Raw genomic sequence first — 13,477 nt, 5'->3', positions numbered from 1 at the left:
TGCTTTACTGGGACATGTTAGACATCCTCACCCTGCTAGGGAAGAAGGAACTGTTGTGTGAACCAAAGGAAGTTCTGCAAGATGGCAAATGGAATCTGGTCATGTCATTATCCTGCTGCATTGGTGGCAGTACCCACGGACACATAGCAGACTCACCGGGGACTTTTTCAGTATCCCATCCCTCACCTACCAAATCAGACTCTCTAGGAGTGGGATGCGATTTTTATGAAAATCAGAGAATTCTATTTATAACAGCCTGCCTTGACTTACCCAACAGAACCATAGTTTGGAGAGCTTTAGGAGTATTCATTTATGCAAACCAAATTCTACTTAAAATTATCACCATGTATCTGTTAAAATGCATTTCTACTTAGCAGCAGCTCTGGCTTTTATTCCGTAACATGTTGGTGTGCAAACTCTCTTTCTTTAAAAGACCAGTTCTGCAAAGATTCTGTTCAAGGAGCTCAGAGTAAGCCTGCCCTCCCATTGGCCCAAGTGGTCTTGTCCATTCCCCACAGATGCAGGCAGCCTAGTTCCCCCTTCCTTGCTGGCTTTTGGTGACAGGACATTCTCCCTGCCTCTTCCCTTCCAGGGGACCTGTTTCAGAAGCCCGAGGTGTCCACCGTCAAGTTCCTCTTTCTGGTGGGCGGCTTTGCCGAGGCGCCCCTCCTGCAGCAGGCAGTGCAGGCTGCCTTCGGGGACCAGTGCCGGATCATCATTCCCCAGGACGTGGGCCTCACCATCCTCAAGGGCGCCGTCCTCTTTGGTCTGGACCCTGCGGTCATCAAGGTTCGCCGGTCGCCGCTCACCTATGGGGTGGGCGTGTTGAACCGCTACGTGGAGGGCAAGCACCCGCCCGAGAAGCTGCTGGTGAAGGATGGCACTCGGTGGTGCACCGACGTCTTCGACAAGTTCATCTCTGCCGACCAGTCTGTGGCCCTGGGTGAGCTGGTCAAGCGTAGCTATACCCCGGCCAAGCCCTCCCAGCTGGTCATTGTCATCAACATCTACAGCTCTGAGCATGACAACGTCAGCTTCATCACTGATCCCGGGGTGAAGAAGTGTGGCACACTTCGCCTGGATCTCACGGGGACCAGTGGCACCGCAGTGCCCGCCCGGAGGGAGATCCAGACCCTTATGCAGTTTGGGGACACCGAGATCAAAGCCACAGCCATTGATATAGCCACTTCGAAGAGTGTCAAAGTTGGGATCGACTTCTTAAATTACTAACCCTCCCGCCCCGCTGCCTGCCCCCTGGGACTCAACTTATCTGCATCTGCTGACCTCAGCCTTGACTGTTCTTTCCCTAACCTTGACCCTCGCCATTGCCCATGTGAATTTCAGCAGGGAAGATGAGAACAATCAGGGCTGGAAATAATTAGTGACTTTTGAGGGCACACTGGAGTCAGAAAAACAGAAATTAAGATTAAGGTTTAGGCATAGAAGATTAAAGGATCCTGGAGGAGCAGCTAGTTTCATAGGTACAAAAGTGGTGAAACGGCCACGGAGAAGGAAATCAGTACATTGCTGCAGCAGTGGTTGCGCTGCTTTGAACAGATCTCCGTTAAGTAGAATTTAGGATGCCCTATTGCTGTCTTTCTAGATTTAAAATGACATCTTTGAACCAGGAGGAGATCTTCATCTGAGACTTTTCTTTCTAAAGTTTTTGGATGGCAGTCAATATAAAATGCCACCCATCTGCAGTTAATTTCTTTTCATCATCATGTGATTAAAAGTGGTGAATCAGTGGGAACTGGGAATGTTTTTAGCTGGTGGTAGAAGGCTGCCTACACCGGGCACTGTTTTAGGTTCTCATATAATTTAAATAGCAAGGAGGTTCGGGGAAGAATAACCGTAGCCTTGGGTAATCCACCAGGGCTTTTGCGAGTAGGAGAGCTGATACCTCACATTCTTAGCAGGTGAAAACTTGCCATGATGGAAATAGATAGTAAAGAGTTACTGACATCCCAAATTCTATGCTGTGGTATAAATTCCCAGCATGCCCAGCCCTGATTTCTGAGTTCATAAGTAATTCTAGTGAACCTTAGTAGGAATTCTGGGTAAGAAAATGAGGTTGCCTTTGGTCTTGTTTGCATCACCAAGCCCAGGCATCCAGAAGAGCCCCTCACCTTGAAAAGCAGACAGATTTTAAATTAACCCCCGCCTTCCCACTCGCCTTCATCTCCCTAAGAGTTCTGGCCATTTAGTCCCACATTTTGAAAGGAATACATGGGTGAAATTTGGGAAGAGAATCTGTGCTATGCAATGTTTCATTAAAATCTTCAGTTTTTCAAGTCTCTCTCAATTTGTAGATCTATACTTGATGGATTAAGTCAGTTTTGTTTTTTTTTTTCACAGCAGGCCTGTGGCTTGCCTGCATCAGAATTGCCTGGGTGCGTGTTCAAAACAGGTTCCTGGATCTGGGCCCTTTTTAACTGAGGCCAACTGCACCAGAATCTGCATTTGTAGTGTAGACTGCATCATGGTTCAACTGAAATTCGAGAAATACTAACGTGAGATTTCGTTCAAGTTCACACACAGACCACAGCCCACACTCTGCAGGTGTTCCCTTTGGGCTCCCTTAGAAAGAGTGCTTACACGTGAAGGTGACCCCATACCTTGCCCTCTTGGTCAATGGGATTGGGCCTCCACCTGGCTTGGAGATGAGATGGCACTTTTAACCCTCACAGGAAGGGCCAGGGGAGGGAAAAAAATGCAAGAAAGGGACACCAAGAACAGAGCTGACTGAGGAACCAACTGGAGGGCCTTCACTCTCTCCTTCCCCACTGTACAAAACCAGTTTTCTGCAATATTCAGGAGCCAAATGAGGAAAAAGAATCAAGAATCTGACTCACAGCCCATCTGATCTGTTCAAAGCTGTTTTTTCCACCTGCTGAAATTCATTAAATCACTGGAGGCATGCATAATGAATGGAGAATGAGCGAACTTCCAATGCAACTTGGATTCACAAACCCATTATCATAGCCAATATGCAGATTTTAAAAGCATTTCACATTTCATTTGACCATGTCTTCTTTTTCACATCGCCTGCTGCAGAACTCCCTACTAGAATGTGAAACACGAACAAACCACAGAACTAGAGAGTGCTGGTTAGTCACATAACTTAGTAGCGGGATTGTGTATCCAGGCACAAAGGTGTCTTTGCTAGTGTTCTCTTGCTCCCTGCCCTGCTTCCAACACTAAATGGTATGGGTCTTTCTTTGTTGCCAGCCATATTCTACAAATAAGACTTTTCAATGTAGTTATGAGTAATATAATTTTATGTACATATAATGTTAGAATATTGTACAGAATCTTTGTTTCTATGATGCGCTTTTCTTGTTTCAAAAAGGAAAATGATCCTTGATTTTTGTTGATGATACTTTTGTTACTGTCCTTAATTTTCCACAGTTTGATTTCTTAATTGTGCTCACTAAGCATCAGTTTGTGCTGATGCCAAGCTATGGACTATGTACGCAAGACTGAGCAATAGACAGAGGTGCCTAGGGTCAGAACACACTGAACATACATGGACCACCTGGATCAGGAGCCTCATCAGACCCTTCTCCATGCACATCCTTCCCAAAGAGTCACAGATTCCATTGAAAGGAGCAGATTCTATCAATTCTCCTGTGCAGACTTTAAGAGCTGAATGTTGTTGGTCTGGAAGCAATGTGACTGCGCAGAACAACCTAAGAAACGCTTGCGTCCTCAGGGGTCGTTGACCTCTCCTTCCGGGACAGAGCAGTCACTCTGAGGGCAAAGCGTGGTCCACTGTGTGTGACGTTTTCAGGATGCTAGGGTCAAAGAAGGAAACCAAGTGGTACATAAGCCCAGCTTTTCTGCTTGGCTAAGTGTAAGTGTGAGTAACATGGCCAAGCCCCTCTTTTTTGGGCTAATGTAAAGCCTTTCCCGCCTTGCATTAACGCTATCTCCCTGTGTACTGTTTCTCTTAAATGAGCAGATAGAAATCTGCAGTGTTGGCAGACAGGTGATGGAGAGGATGATAATTTTATCTTTTGGCCATAGAGTTGCAGCCCCAGTTGTCAAAGTCCTTAAACAAAACCCCCAAATCCATCCCTCCTTCCCTACCCCCACTGGAATATTCTAGAATAAGAGCACTGGATAAGTACACTTGAACACATTTTTCTAATCTTAGAAAGCATCTACAAGGCCTGTTGTCTTGACCCATTACTCAATTGTCCCCGACATATTATCTGATATTCACCTTTCTAGGAAGCAGAATCATCAAAGCTTTCCCTTGTAACTGCCCTTTCCGAACACAGCAGGCATGAATAAATGCTGAATAACAGACAGGAGGGGAAACAGGAGGAACCATACAACTGTTTTTGCAAAATGATGGCTGAGTCCAGATTATAGAGGCTGCCTTACCCTTAGAATGTTATTTAGACCAAGTTTAGCTTTTAGAGTCCAGGTCTGGTTAATTGCCAGGGTAGCAAAGAATCGCATGCACCAATGTAAACAGGAGTCAAAACGCATTATTAGTCAAAGATCGAATTTCACATTGTAGAAATGTATAGCTGTGATTAAGCTGCATATGTATGCTGGGAAATGGCTTAAGTGGATGGCTAGTATAAAAGTTGTTGGCCATAACGTCACACCTCTCATCTGCTTGAAATATGGACCACTATTCTAAAATATCAGCTACTGGGGTCTCGTTCACTACAAGATAAATTCAAACTTCACAGAACTTTGCAGCAGTTCGCCACCAGACAGGATTGTGTCTGCAAACTCTTGTCTTCACAGATGCCTAATAAAGCAAAACTCTGAATCTCATGTGGCCCAGATTGTTTTTCCCCCATCCTGGGTTTGTAAACCGCATGACGGACACATCAGTACTGACCTCCTTCTCTACCCCATCTCAGGTGGTGGAGAGAGAGTTTCAGTTTTTTCCAGGTGCTATACCTTTTATTAAGTTATTCTAACAAGACTAGGTCCTCTGTTTGCTGGGAACCAAGGCCCCATCGATATGCACAGAGCCCCTTTTCTCTAGAAGAAAGTGATCTAGCCAGAAGGAGGGCAGGTAAGCAGAGTGACCACTGCCAATGCCACTGCACCCCAGTGAAAGCCACTAAAACATGCAGAAGGCCTGGCTGGGCTCTTGCCCCTGGGCATCCCAGCCCTCACGTGAAACTGGCTGTGTCCAGAGCCTACACCTGAGTCACCCTCCAGCGTTGGCTCTGAAAGCTTCCTGATGGCCCGAGGTATTTCTAAATGGGGTGATAAAAGCGAGGTATAAATGGTGGTAGGCTCCACCAGCCTTCATTTGCAGTTCAATTTTTACACAGGTAGAGGTAGGGAAGGCCGGGAGGTGCCGCAAACAAGCGTGTCCTGGAAGTAGCGCAGCTTCAGCGTCCTTTTCTGTAAAGGGAGCAGCCAGCGCGTGCCCGCTCCCACAAAATCTGGTTCATAGGGCGGACATCTTGGTGGGTTTCAATCCAATGAGAGGAAGTCTGGGTGCCCCACCAAGGGTGATTAGAAAGAAGGATGACTCACCTTCCCCAGGTGCACAGCCACTCTTCTCTGCCTTCACCTGTCTGGGCCACCTGAAAATCTGCCTCTCCTAACAGGAGACAGTGAGGGAGGGGCTGCCAGGCCCAGGAAGCTCCTGTATTGGAGGCGCCAGGGCCCCCAGGCCTCGCCTCCTCCCGCCCACTGCCGGCCCCGCCCCCCTGTTCCCGCCCACCCGCTTCCCTCGCCAGACCAGCAGGCCCAGCCGCCGCCGGGTCTACACCCGCAAAAACGCCCGCTTTGACCTAGAGCCCTCTGCATACCCTGTCCCTGGCTGGGGCAGCCAAGGCGCGGAGGACAGCTCCGAGGCCAGATGTTTGCTGCGCAGATGCCCGACTTTACACCGGCGGGGCGGGCTGTGCCGGGCGCTGGGGGAAGCGCCCCAGAGTCACTCAGTTCACCCACCTTCCAGGTGGGACCCCGGGAAGAGTGGGGGAGGGGCAGGCTGGCAGCGGTGGGGGCTTTGTGCTCCACGGGGTGAGCGCACAAAGGCCTGGTGGAAGGCAGGGATCCTGGGCGGCCCGGCAGAGGCCAGGTGGGCGCCGGATACAGCCAGCCCCGCCCAGGTGAGCGCTGGGGTGGGATTGGAAGAGGGTGATAGGAGGGGTCCTGCTGGTACTTTGTACCCCCTCCTAGCCCCCTTTCTCAGGGCACCGCCTCTCACCCCACCCTCCTCCCTGCCCACCTCCTCCAGGCAGGCTTTTACCCCAGCTGATGCTTTTGGGCAACATATCCTGTCCCTGGGAGTTTAGAGGTCACCTGTTCACACCCCCTTTCACTCTGGAACCCTGAAACAGTTACCTCACCTCTCTGTGCCTTATTTTTCTCATTTATAAAATGGAGGTTCCAACAGGAACTCATTCTTAGGGAAGCTGTGGGGATTAAAGGAGAATGCGGTTCTGCTGCAACTGCATGGGCATAGCCCATGTTCCCTGTCTGTTGCCTTTTTAAATCGGGAAATGGGTATAATATAGCATTTATATCATGGGGCTGTTGAGAGGACTGAACAAGCGTAGAAAGCTTTCAGAAAAGTAAGCAGGTGGTCAGTATGGGTGGGACATGGTCTCACAGCGAGGTCTGTCTGACTCCAGGCTCAGTGCTTCCTCCCAGGAGCCAGGTACGTGATGCCGTTAGACCGGCCTAGACGTGGCACAGTCCTCACTGCTGTCAGCCTGGTAGGGGCTGAACTGTCTTAACCATCCCCATCAGTGCCGACTAAGCCATGACTGTGGCCCTCCCCTCTACCCTGAATCCTCTTCTTCCAGCCTCAAGGGCATTGCTTTACAGAGATGAACTGGCTCAGCAGGCAGGACTTGGCAAGGCCTCAGCCCACTTGGGGGGAATGACCAGCGATGCCCAAAGAGGGAAGGTGTCTTATTGCAGAAACAGCATTCACATAAACTGATGTTTCAGTGGAGCCCACTGAAGCAGAGGGTGGCCTCTGCTTACCCTCCTTGGACTCCATGTCTGCCTTTTGGGACTTCCTGATTCCTTCGAGCCAGAACTCCTTCTCCCTTGTGCGTGCGTGCGTGCGTGCGTGCATGTGTGTGTGTGTGTGTGCCGGAGAATGCGGGGGGGCCCCTGTGCATTGCAGGATGTTCAGTAGCATCCCATCCCCCACTTCTGACAGCCAAATATGCCTCTGGACATTGTCAGATGTTCCAGGGGTGATGGTGGGGGCTGGCAACCATCACCACTGCAATCTGATTTCACCTGGATCAAGAAGGGGGTCTGGGGGTGTGTGGGCCTCATCTCTCTCCTCCCCTGAGGTTCGTGAACCTCACACAGGGGCTTCTGGGCTTGCTCAGCTTTGCATTTCCAGCCTGTATCATGTTTCACAGCCATAGTATGAGTCTAGTTCACAATTATTGGATGGCTGGAGGTTGGATGGAGGGGAGGGTGCTTCCGGGGAGAGGAGACGCTGGGAGGTGTGATCTACAGACTGTTATCCAAGTTAACAGAAAAGGTGATGGGCCCTTGGTCATAGGTCATTGGTTTATGACTGAAGCCAGCTATGTCACTGCCTTTGGGTAAGATGGTGCCTCTCAGGCCTAACCCCTGGCAGTCATTCTTCCACTTCCAAGAGCTTGTGCACACTCCATAGTAATTCCTTAAGGTAGTGACTTTTGATGAGATCATTTCATTCCCTCTTCCCTCCACTAACAGAGAGCGAAATCATGGAGCCTTCCAAGACCTTCATGAGAAATCTGCCAATCACACCAGGCTACAGCGGTAAGTGTGGATGTGCCCTGCAGCTGTGCCCGGCAGGGGAACCTGTGTCCTGGTCTCTGTCCCTGCCTTGACCCACTGTCTGTGTCTGTGCAGCCAACTGGACCAGTCTAGGCGTTCTAGCTTTTGAGACATGCATTGAGAGCATTCCATCGCTGAAGATGGCTGATGGCTGGGTTCTGAGAGGCAGAACTTAGACCACATGTCCCAGAACATGGCCTGGTATGCCGAGGAAGCACTTAATGCCTGTTGAAAGAATCTGGACCAGGATAGACACAATGTGATGAGGATAGACACACGAATAAGTAGAGGCCCTGTCCTCCCCAAGTTTTCTCAAGTCCTCCACAAAGGTTATCCTTGTGCTCCCATCCTTTCCTGCATCCCCTAAAGGAAGGCTGACCAACAGCCCTGGTCTACCTGGAACTGCCTTTGTCCTGGGACTGCCTGGGACTTTCCTTAACACTGAAAATCTTGCATTTGGGAAACTCCTCAGTCCTTGGCAAACCAGGACAATTGGTGGCCCTACCTAGAGGCTATTCCTCCTCAGGCTTCTGGGCTACTGAGAACTTACTAAGTCATATCCCTGTGGGTGACAAACCCAGTGGTCCCCACAGACCCTTGGCTCTCCCATACAGCCGTTCTCAGGAGGAGTGGTGCTAGGGGGATATTCCAAGGTTGCCCAGCCTCACCCCGGTCCTAACAGCTGGTTGAGAATGGGCTTTGGGTTCTGACAAGCTGAGGTTCGAATCTGTTTGGCCACTGTCAATGAGACTGTTAAGTAACTTGCCTCTCTGTGGTAAGTACAACATTCTATAAAATGGATGTATTAGTTTTCTAGGACCACTGCAACAAATTGCCACAAACTAGGTGGTTTAAAGCAATGGAAATGCATTCCCTCACAGTTCTGAGGCCAAATGTCTGAAATTGAGGTGCCCGCAGGGCCATGCTCTTTCTGAAGGCGCTAGGGAAGGATCCCACCTTTGCTTCTTCCAGCTTCTGGTGGCCCCAGTGTTCTTGGCTTGTGGCAGCATCTCTCCAGTCACTTCATCCTCACATGGCATTTCCCCCTGTGTCTCAAGTCTCCCTCTTCTTTCAGGTGTAAGGACATCAGTCATTGGATTTAGGACCCACCCTAAATCTGGGATGATCTCATTTCTAGACCCTTAATTACATCTGAGAAGTCCCTATTTGTAGATAAGAGCACTTTCACAGGTACCAGGGGTTAGGATTTGGATATATCTATTTGGAGGATACAGTTCAACCCACTACATGAGATACCATAAGATTGTTGTGAGGATTAAAGGAGCCAGCATACATAACCTATTTTAAATGTCTTGGTCCTTAGCGAGACTCAATAAAGGTAGCTTGTATGCTTATGTGTGTGCATATATGCACTAATATAAAACCTAGGCAGATCAAAGTAGGCCCTGATGGCAGGGAAACCACTGTGGCAAGGCCCCTAGGGTCTTCCTGATATTAGGATATCTTTTAATCGTCCAAGGGTTGGGGAGACTGGGCAATGTGTGGAAGGCTTCCAACACTGTCAAGATTAGTAATTAGATTCTTCCAGAGGGGGTTATTGTAGGGCTCAGGGGGTGAGGATTGCTACTTTCAACTCCGAAGTCAGGTTTTGTTTTCCTGGAGACCATGGCAAGAATGTTGGGCTTCCATAAGGAGAGAGATTTATTTATTTATTTTGCAGTTTAAAACCAAGTTCTTAACCAGTTTTCCTCATTTGTTCTGCAAAAAAAAAAAAAAAAAAAAAAAAAAAAAATTGTTTTATTGTGACAATGTTATAGTACTTAGGATTCAGCCTCCAGTTTAAGTAAATAGTTGTGTTTTACCCATACTAATTGTAATGATTATATGTTACTTGGTGGGAAATGGTGAAAATTTGTGCTAGGAGTGGGTCTTGCAGATAATGAATTTACCTTTTTGTGTAATAGGGCTCTGCTCTTAATAAGCCTGCAATTTCCTGATGGTCTGGCAAGAAAGATCCCAAATTGCATTTGGGAAGTGTCGAGGAAAATAAGCTTTCTCTCTAAAAAGATGAATAATTTCAATTACTCCTTAGACTATCATTTTGGCCCATTAAATGCTTTCCCCATTTTCCATCAGGCTGACATCAGGGGCTTTGCTATTCAAAGAGTATTACTGTCACCGCCTTTGTTGAAATGGGCCTTCCCTCCCCAGCTCCAAGGTCATTTTTTGTGACCTTGGGAGGGCCCAGTCACAGTGGAAACAACAGCACTGTTTGTATTAATGGCCTTTGGAAAAACGTAGTGTTGTTGGCTGAGGAAGAAATGCCAAAGGGTGGGCTGAAATGCTGGGGAGTTTAGGCGGGCTCTGAATTCCTTGCTGGCCAGTCTTGCTGAAGGCCGTGATTCCATTCGGCTCTTGCAGGCTTCATACCATTCCTCAGCTGCCAAGGAACGTCCAGGGAGGATGACATGAACCACTGTGTGAAAACCTTCCAGGAGAAAACACAGCACTATAAAGACCAGTTGCGGGAATTTTGCTGTGCAGTGGCCACTGCCCCAAAACTGAAGCCTGTCAACTCCGAGGAGATGGTCCTGCGGGCCCTGCACCAGTACAATCAGCAGCACCACCCCCTGCTCCTGGGTAGCAGTGTCCTGAAACCACTTCCCCTTACCCCTGGTCACCCATGCAGATTCTCACAGGCCAGCTGAGCTGCCCCAGAGTACCCAGAATCCCACACAGTTCCAAATCCCAGGGGTCAGTGCCAAACGCAAAGGCTCCATTTCTTAAAATGAGAAAGATACATTTCTTTTTCTTTTTCTTTTATTTTCTTTCTTTCCTTTCATTCCTTTCCTTCTTTTATTTTCTCTTCTCTTCTCTTCTTTTCTTTCTTTTCTTTCTTTCTGACGGAGTCTCACTCTGTTGCCCAGGCTGGAGTGCAGTGGTGCGATCTCAGCTCACTGCAACCTCTGCCTCCCAGGTTCAAGCGATTCTCCCACCTCAGCCTCCCAAGTAGCTGGGACTACAGGTGCGCGCCACCATGCCCGGCTACTTTTTGCATTTTTAGTAGAGACAGGGTTTCACCATGTTGCCGAGGGTGGTCTCGATCTCCTGACCTCAGGTGATCTGCCCGCCTCGGCCTCCCAAAGGGCTGGGATTACAGGCATGAGTCACAGTGCCTGGCCAGAAACAAACATTTCTAGGGGACAGAGCACAGTCCTGGTTACGGAAGAGGGTGCTGGTCTGAGAACTAGGAGACCCTAGGCAAGTCACAAGTTTTCAGGCCTCAGCTTCTGGATCAGTGGATAACATTTTTCAGTTGCTTTCTCTGTGCCATGGTGTCTTTTCACAGAATGCAAATACGTAAAGAAACCTCTCCAGGAGCCTCCAATCCCTGGCTGGGCAGGCTACCTGCCGAGAGCCAGGGTCACTGAATTTGGCTGTGGCACGAGATATACTGTCATGGCCAAAAACTGCTACAAGGATTTCCTGGACATCACAGAGAGGGCCAAGAAAGCACATCTGAAACCATATGAAGAGTGAGTCTGGCTTGGGTCGGCACCCTAGGCACAAGATCAAAGGGAGAAGTGCAAACCCAGGACGGGGGTTTACCAGATGTCCCTATCCCAGCACTAGGACGATTTGTGTGTGATTTGTCTTAGAAAAGGTGGCTCATTTGTAGTTTCAGGGCTTCCCCAGTAGGCAGCTGCCCCCTGCTTCTGACCTGCGCTCAGCATTTTCCAGCAGCTCTACCTGTGTTCTTTGCTGGTTTGCAGGGAGGGGCTGGGAGTAAAAACCAGCAGGGCTGCCATCTTGGCAGTGGCTTATGGCCCAAGGGTGCTGAGTGGCCTCAGTTTTCTCTTCTGCAAAATGAGGAGGATGATCTTTCCCTTTAGAATAAATTGTAAGGAAATAAACATACCATGTTCATATATTTACTCTTATATATTGTATTTATATTTATTCTTATTCTATTCTGAAGGAAAGGTCCATAACTTCGTGACTTCTGTTCTTGTTTTAGAATATACGGAGTTAGCTCCACAAAAACTTCTGCTCCTTCTCCAAAAGTTTTGCAGCATGAAGAGCTGCTGCCAAAATATCCCGATTTTTCTATTCCAGGTGAGGAGGGCTGTCTCTTTCCTTCCTACTACTGTTTCAAAAAGGGGATGAAATGTGTGCAGTGGCCTTTCTGCTTAGCTGGGCCAGTTGCCTTCAACTCACACGGATGATTTCTCTCCTAGATGAAAGCTGCCCTGCCCTTGGAAGGCCCCTGAGAGAGGACCCCAGAACTCCGTTGACATGTGGCTGTGCTCAGAGGCCAAGTATACCATGCAGTGGGAAGATTTACCTAGAGCCACTGTCCTCCGCAAAGTATGCAGAAGGCTAGAAGTGCAGCGTCTCCCAGGGAGAGGTGAACTTTAAGTGGGGCTTCCGAAACCTGCCGTTCTCGTGTTGGCATCATGCCCAATGAGCAATAAAGAAATTTAATAACAAGAAGTTTTTAACTGCCGCCTGCATCCTGAGTGGTTGACAGTCGCATGTCATTAATGATAAAGACCTTTTTTTTTTTTTTTTTTTTTGTCATGTGAGTATAAAGAGGCTGCTTCTCCGCATGCTGAAGTTTCTTGTGCGGCTTTTCTCCAGGTTATGTTGACCATGAGCTAGGGTTCCTAACCCCCGAGGTAACACTGCAGCCAGGCCAGGATCTTCACTGAAGACCTAGCCCAACCCTCTAACCAAACGGTCTCTGGGTCCTGGCATGTTACTGACAGCGACACAGATGCCACGCCCACCCCAGCCCTGGTTTTTCAGAATCCGGGTCCCCAGAAGGGTCCAGTTAGCAGATATCAGCTATATTGGTGTGATAGGGCTGCCTCCACAAAGTCCCACAAACTGAGTGGCTTAAGACAACAGAAATTTATTGTCTCACAGTTCTGGGGGTGGGAAGTCCAAAACTGGGGTGTTAGCAGGCCCCTGCTCCCTCTGAAACCCATGGGGGAATCCTTCCTTACCTATTCTTAGCTTGCTGTGTTTTGCAGCCATGTTGGCATTTCTTGCTACTAACTCCAGGCCCCCTGGGTGCCTCTCTGCCTTCACACGGCCATCTTCTTACAAAGGACATCAGTCGCACTGGATCGGGAGCATGCCCTACTCCACTGTGACCTCATTGTAACTCATTACACCTGCAATGACTCTAGTTCCAAATGAGTCACATAAAGTACGGGGACTAGGACTTTCACACGGTTTTTTTTTTTTTTTTTTTTTTTTGAGGGACATAGTTCAAGCTGTAACACTGGATAACATGCTCTTGCCACTAGCAGGCACCCTGACCTCCCTCAGCAACCATCCGCATGCAGAAGAAACAAAAAAACAGCTCCTGGGACAATGAGACCGTTGTCATCCGCTCAGAAACATGCAGAGTCACACAAGGCAGCAAGCTGGGTCTGGGTCTGGAAGATTTTTTCCAAGGCAAGAATTTTCACCTGGACATCCTGGGCTACCATGATTCCATGGGTAGAAGTCAGAAGGTCAGAGAACTTTGATGAGAAAAAAAGTTACATCATTGTTTTCACTAACTTCCAGGCGAAATTTAGTATTTCCTTCCTTGATGAATGTAAGCCACGAACCACTGCAGGACCCGTCACCTTAGCCTGAGAGCAATCACGGATGTTTTTGTATCACGTGGCTCTGGCTGCAAACAGCTTGAATGATGTTAAAGCTCATCTCTTTATAATCA

General features: G+C 48.5%; 2 protein-coding genes across 10 annotated transcripts in view; both read left to right on the top strand.

The window, feature by feature from the left end:
- The window catches only part of HSPA12A (heat shock protein family A (Hsp70) member 12A), a 181,727-nt gene extending 176,930 nt beyond the window's left edge, over positions 1-4,797 (top strand). For all 7 annotated transcript variants that reach the window (XM_074002851.1, XM_074002852.1, XM_074002853.1 and 4 more), the window contains one exon: positions 593-4,797. In XM_074002851.1, coding sequence (XP_073858952.1) covers positions 593-1,230 — 638 coding nt within the window. In that variant the 3' untranslated portion in view covers positions 1,231-4,797. The remainder of the gene's footprint in view (positions 1-592) is intronic.
- A 924-nt stretch (positions 4,798-5,721) lies between these two features.
- On the top strand, positions 5,722-13,143 carry SPMIP5 (sperm microtubule inner protein 5). 3 transcript variants are annotated; one of them, XM_065521459.2, is made up of 7 exons: positions 5,722-5,944; positions 7,701-7,764; positions 10,165-10,383; positions 11,093-11,279; positions 11,762-11,859; positions 11,982-12,151; positions 13,012-13,143. In XM_065521459.2, the coding sequence occupies exons 1-6, from the start codon at positions 5,846-5,848 to the stop codon at positions 12,125-12,127; spliced, it is 813 nt and encodes a 270-aa protein (XP_065377531.1). In that variant the 5' UTR covers positions 5,722-5,845; the 3' UTR covers positions 12,128-12,151; positions 13,012-13,143. The 3 variants fall into 3 exon arrangements, with proteins under 3 accessions (XP_065377531.1, XP_065377530.1, XP_065377533.1); XM_065521458.2 differs by lacking the exon at positions 13,012-13,143 and having other exon boundaries at positions 11,982-12,234; XM_065521461.2 differs by lacking the exons at positions 5,722-5,944; positions 13,012-13,143 and adding an exon at positions 5,996-6,098 and having other exon boundaries at positions 11,982-12,234.
- The last annotated feature ends 334 nt before the right edge of the window (positions 13,144-13,477 follow it).

This window comes from Macaca fascicularis, chromosome 9 (genome assembly GCF_037993035.2).
Source record: "Macaca fascicularis isolate 582-1 chromosome 9, T2T-MFA8v1.1".
Taxonomy (NCBI): Eukaryota; Metazoa; Chordata; class Mammalia; order Primates; family Cercopithecidae; genus Macaca; species Macaca fascicularis.
This window is presented reverse-complemented; position numbering and strand designations above follow the sequence as displayed.

Coding starts and splice junctions, on each gene's coding strand:
- SPMIP5 (XM_065521459.2), top strand. CDS start 5,846: ATGTTTGCTGCGCAGATGCCCGACTTTACACCGGCGGGGCGGGCTGTG. Junction 11,280..11,761: donor CATCTGAAACCATATGAAGA/GTGAGTCTGGCT, acceptor TTCTTGTTTTAG/AATATACGGAGTTAGCTCCA. Junction 11,860..11,981: donor TCCCGATTTTTCTATTCCAG/GTGAGGAGGGCT, acceptor TTTCTCTCCTAG/ATGAAAGCTGCCCTGCCCTT.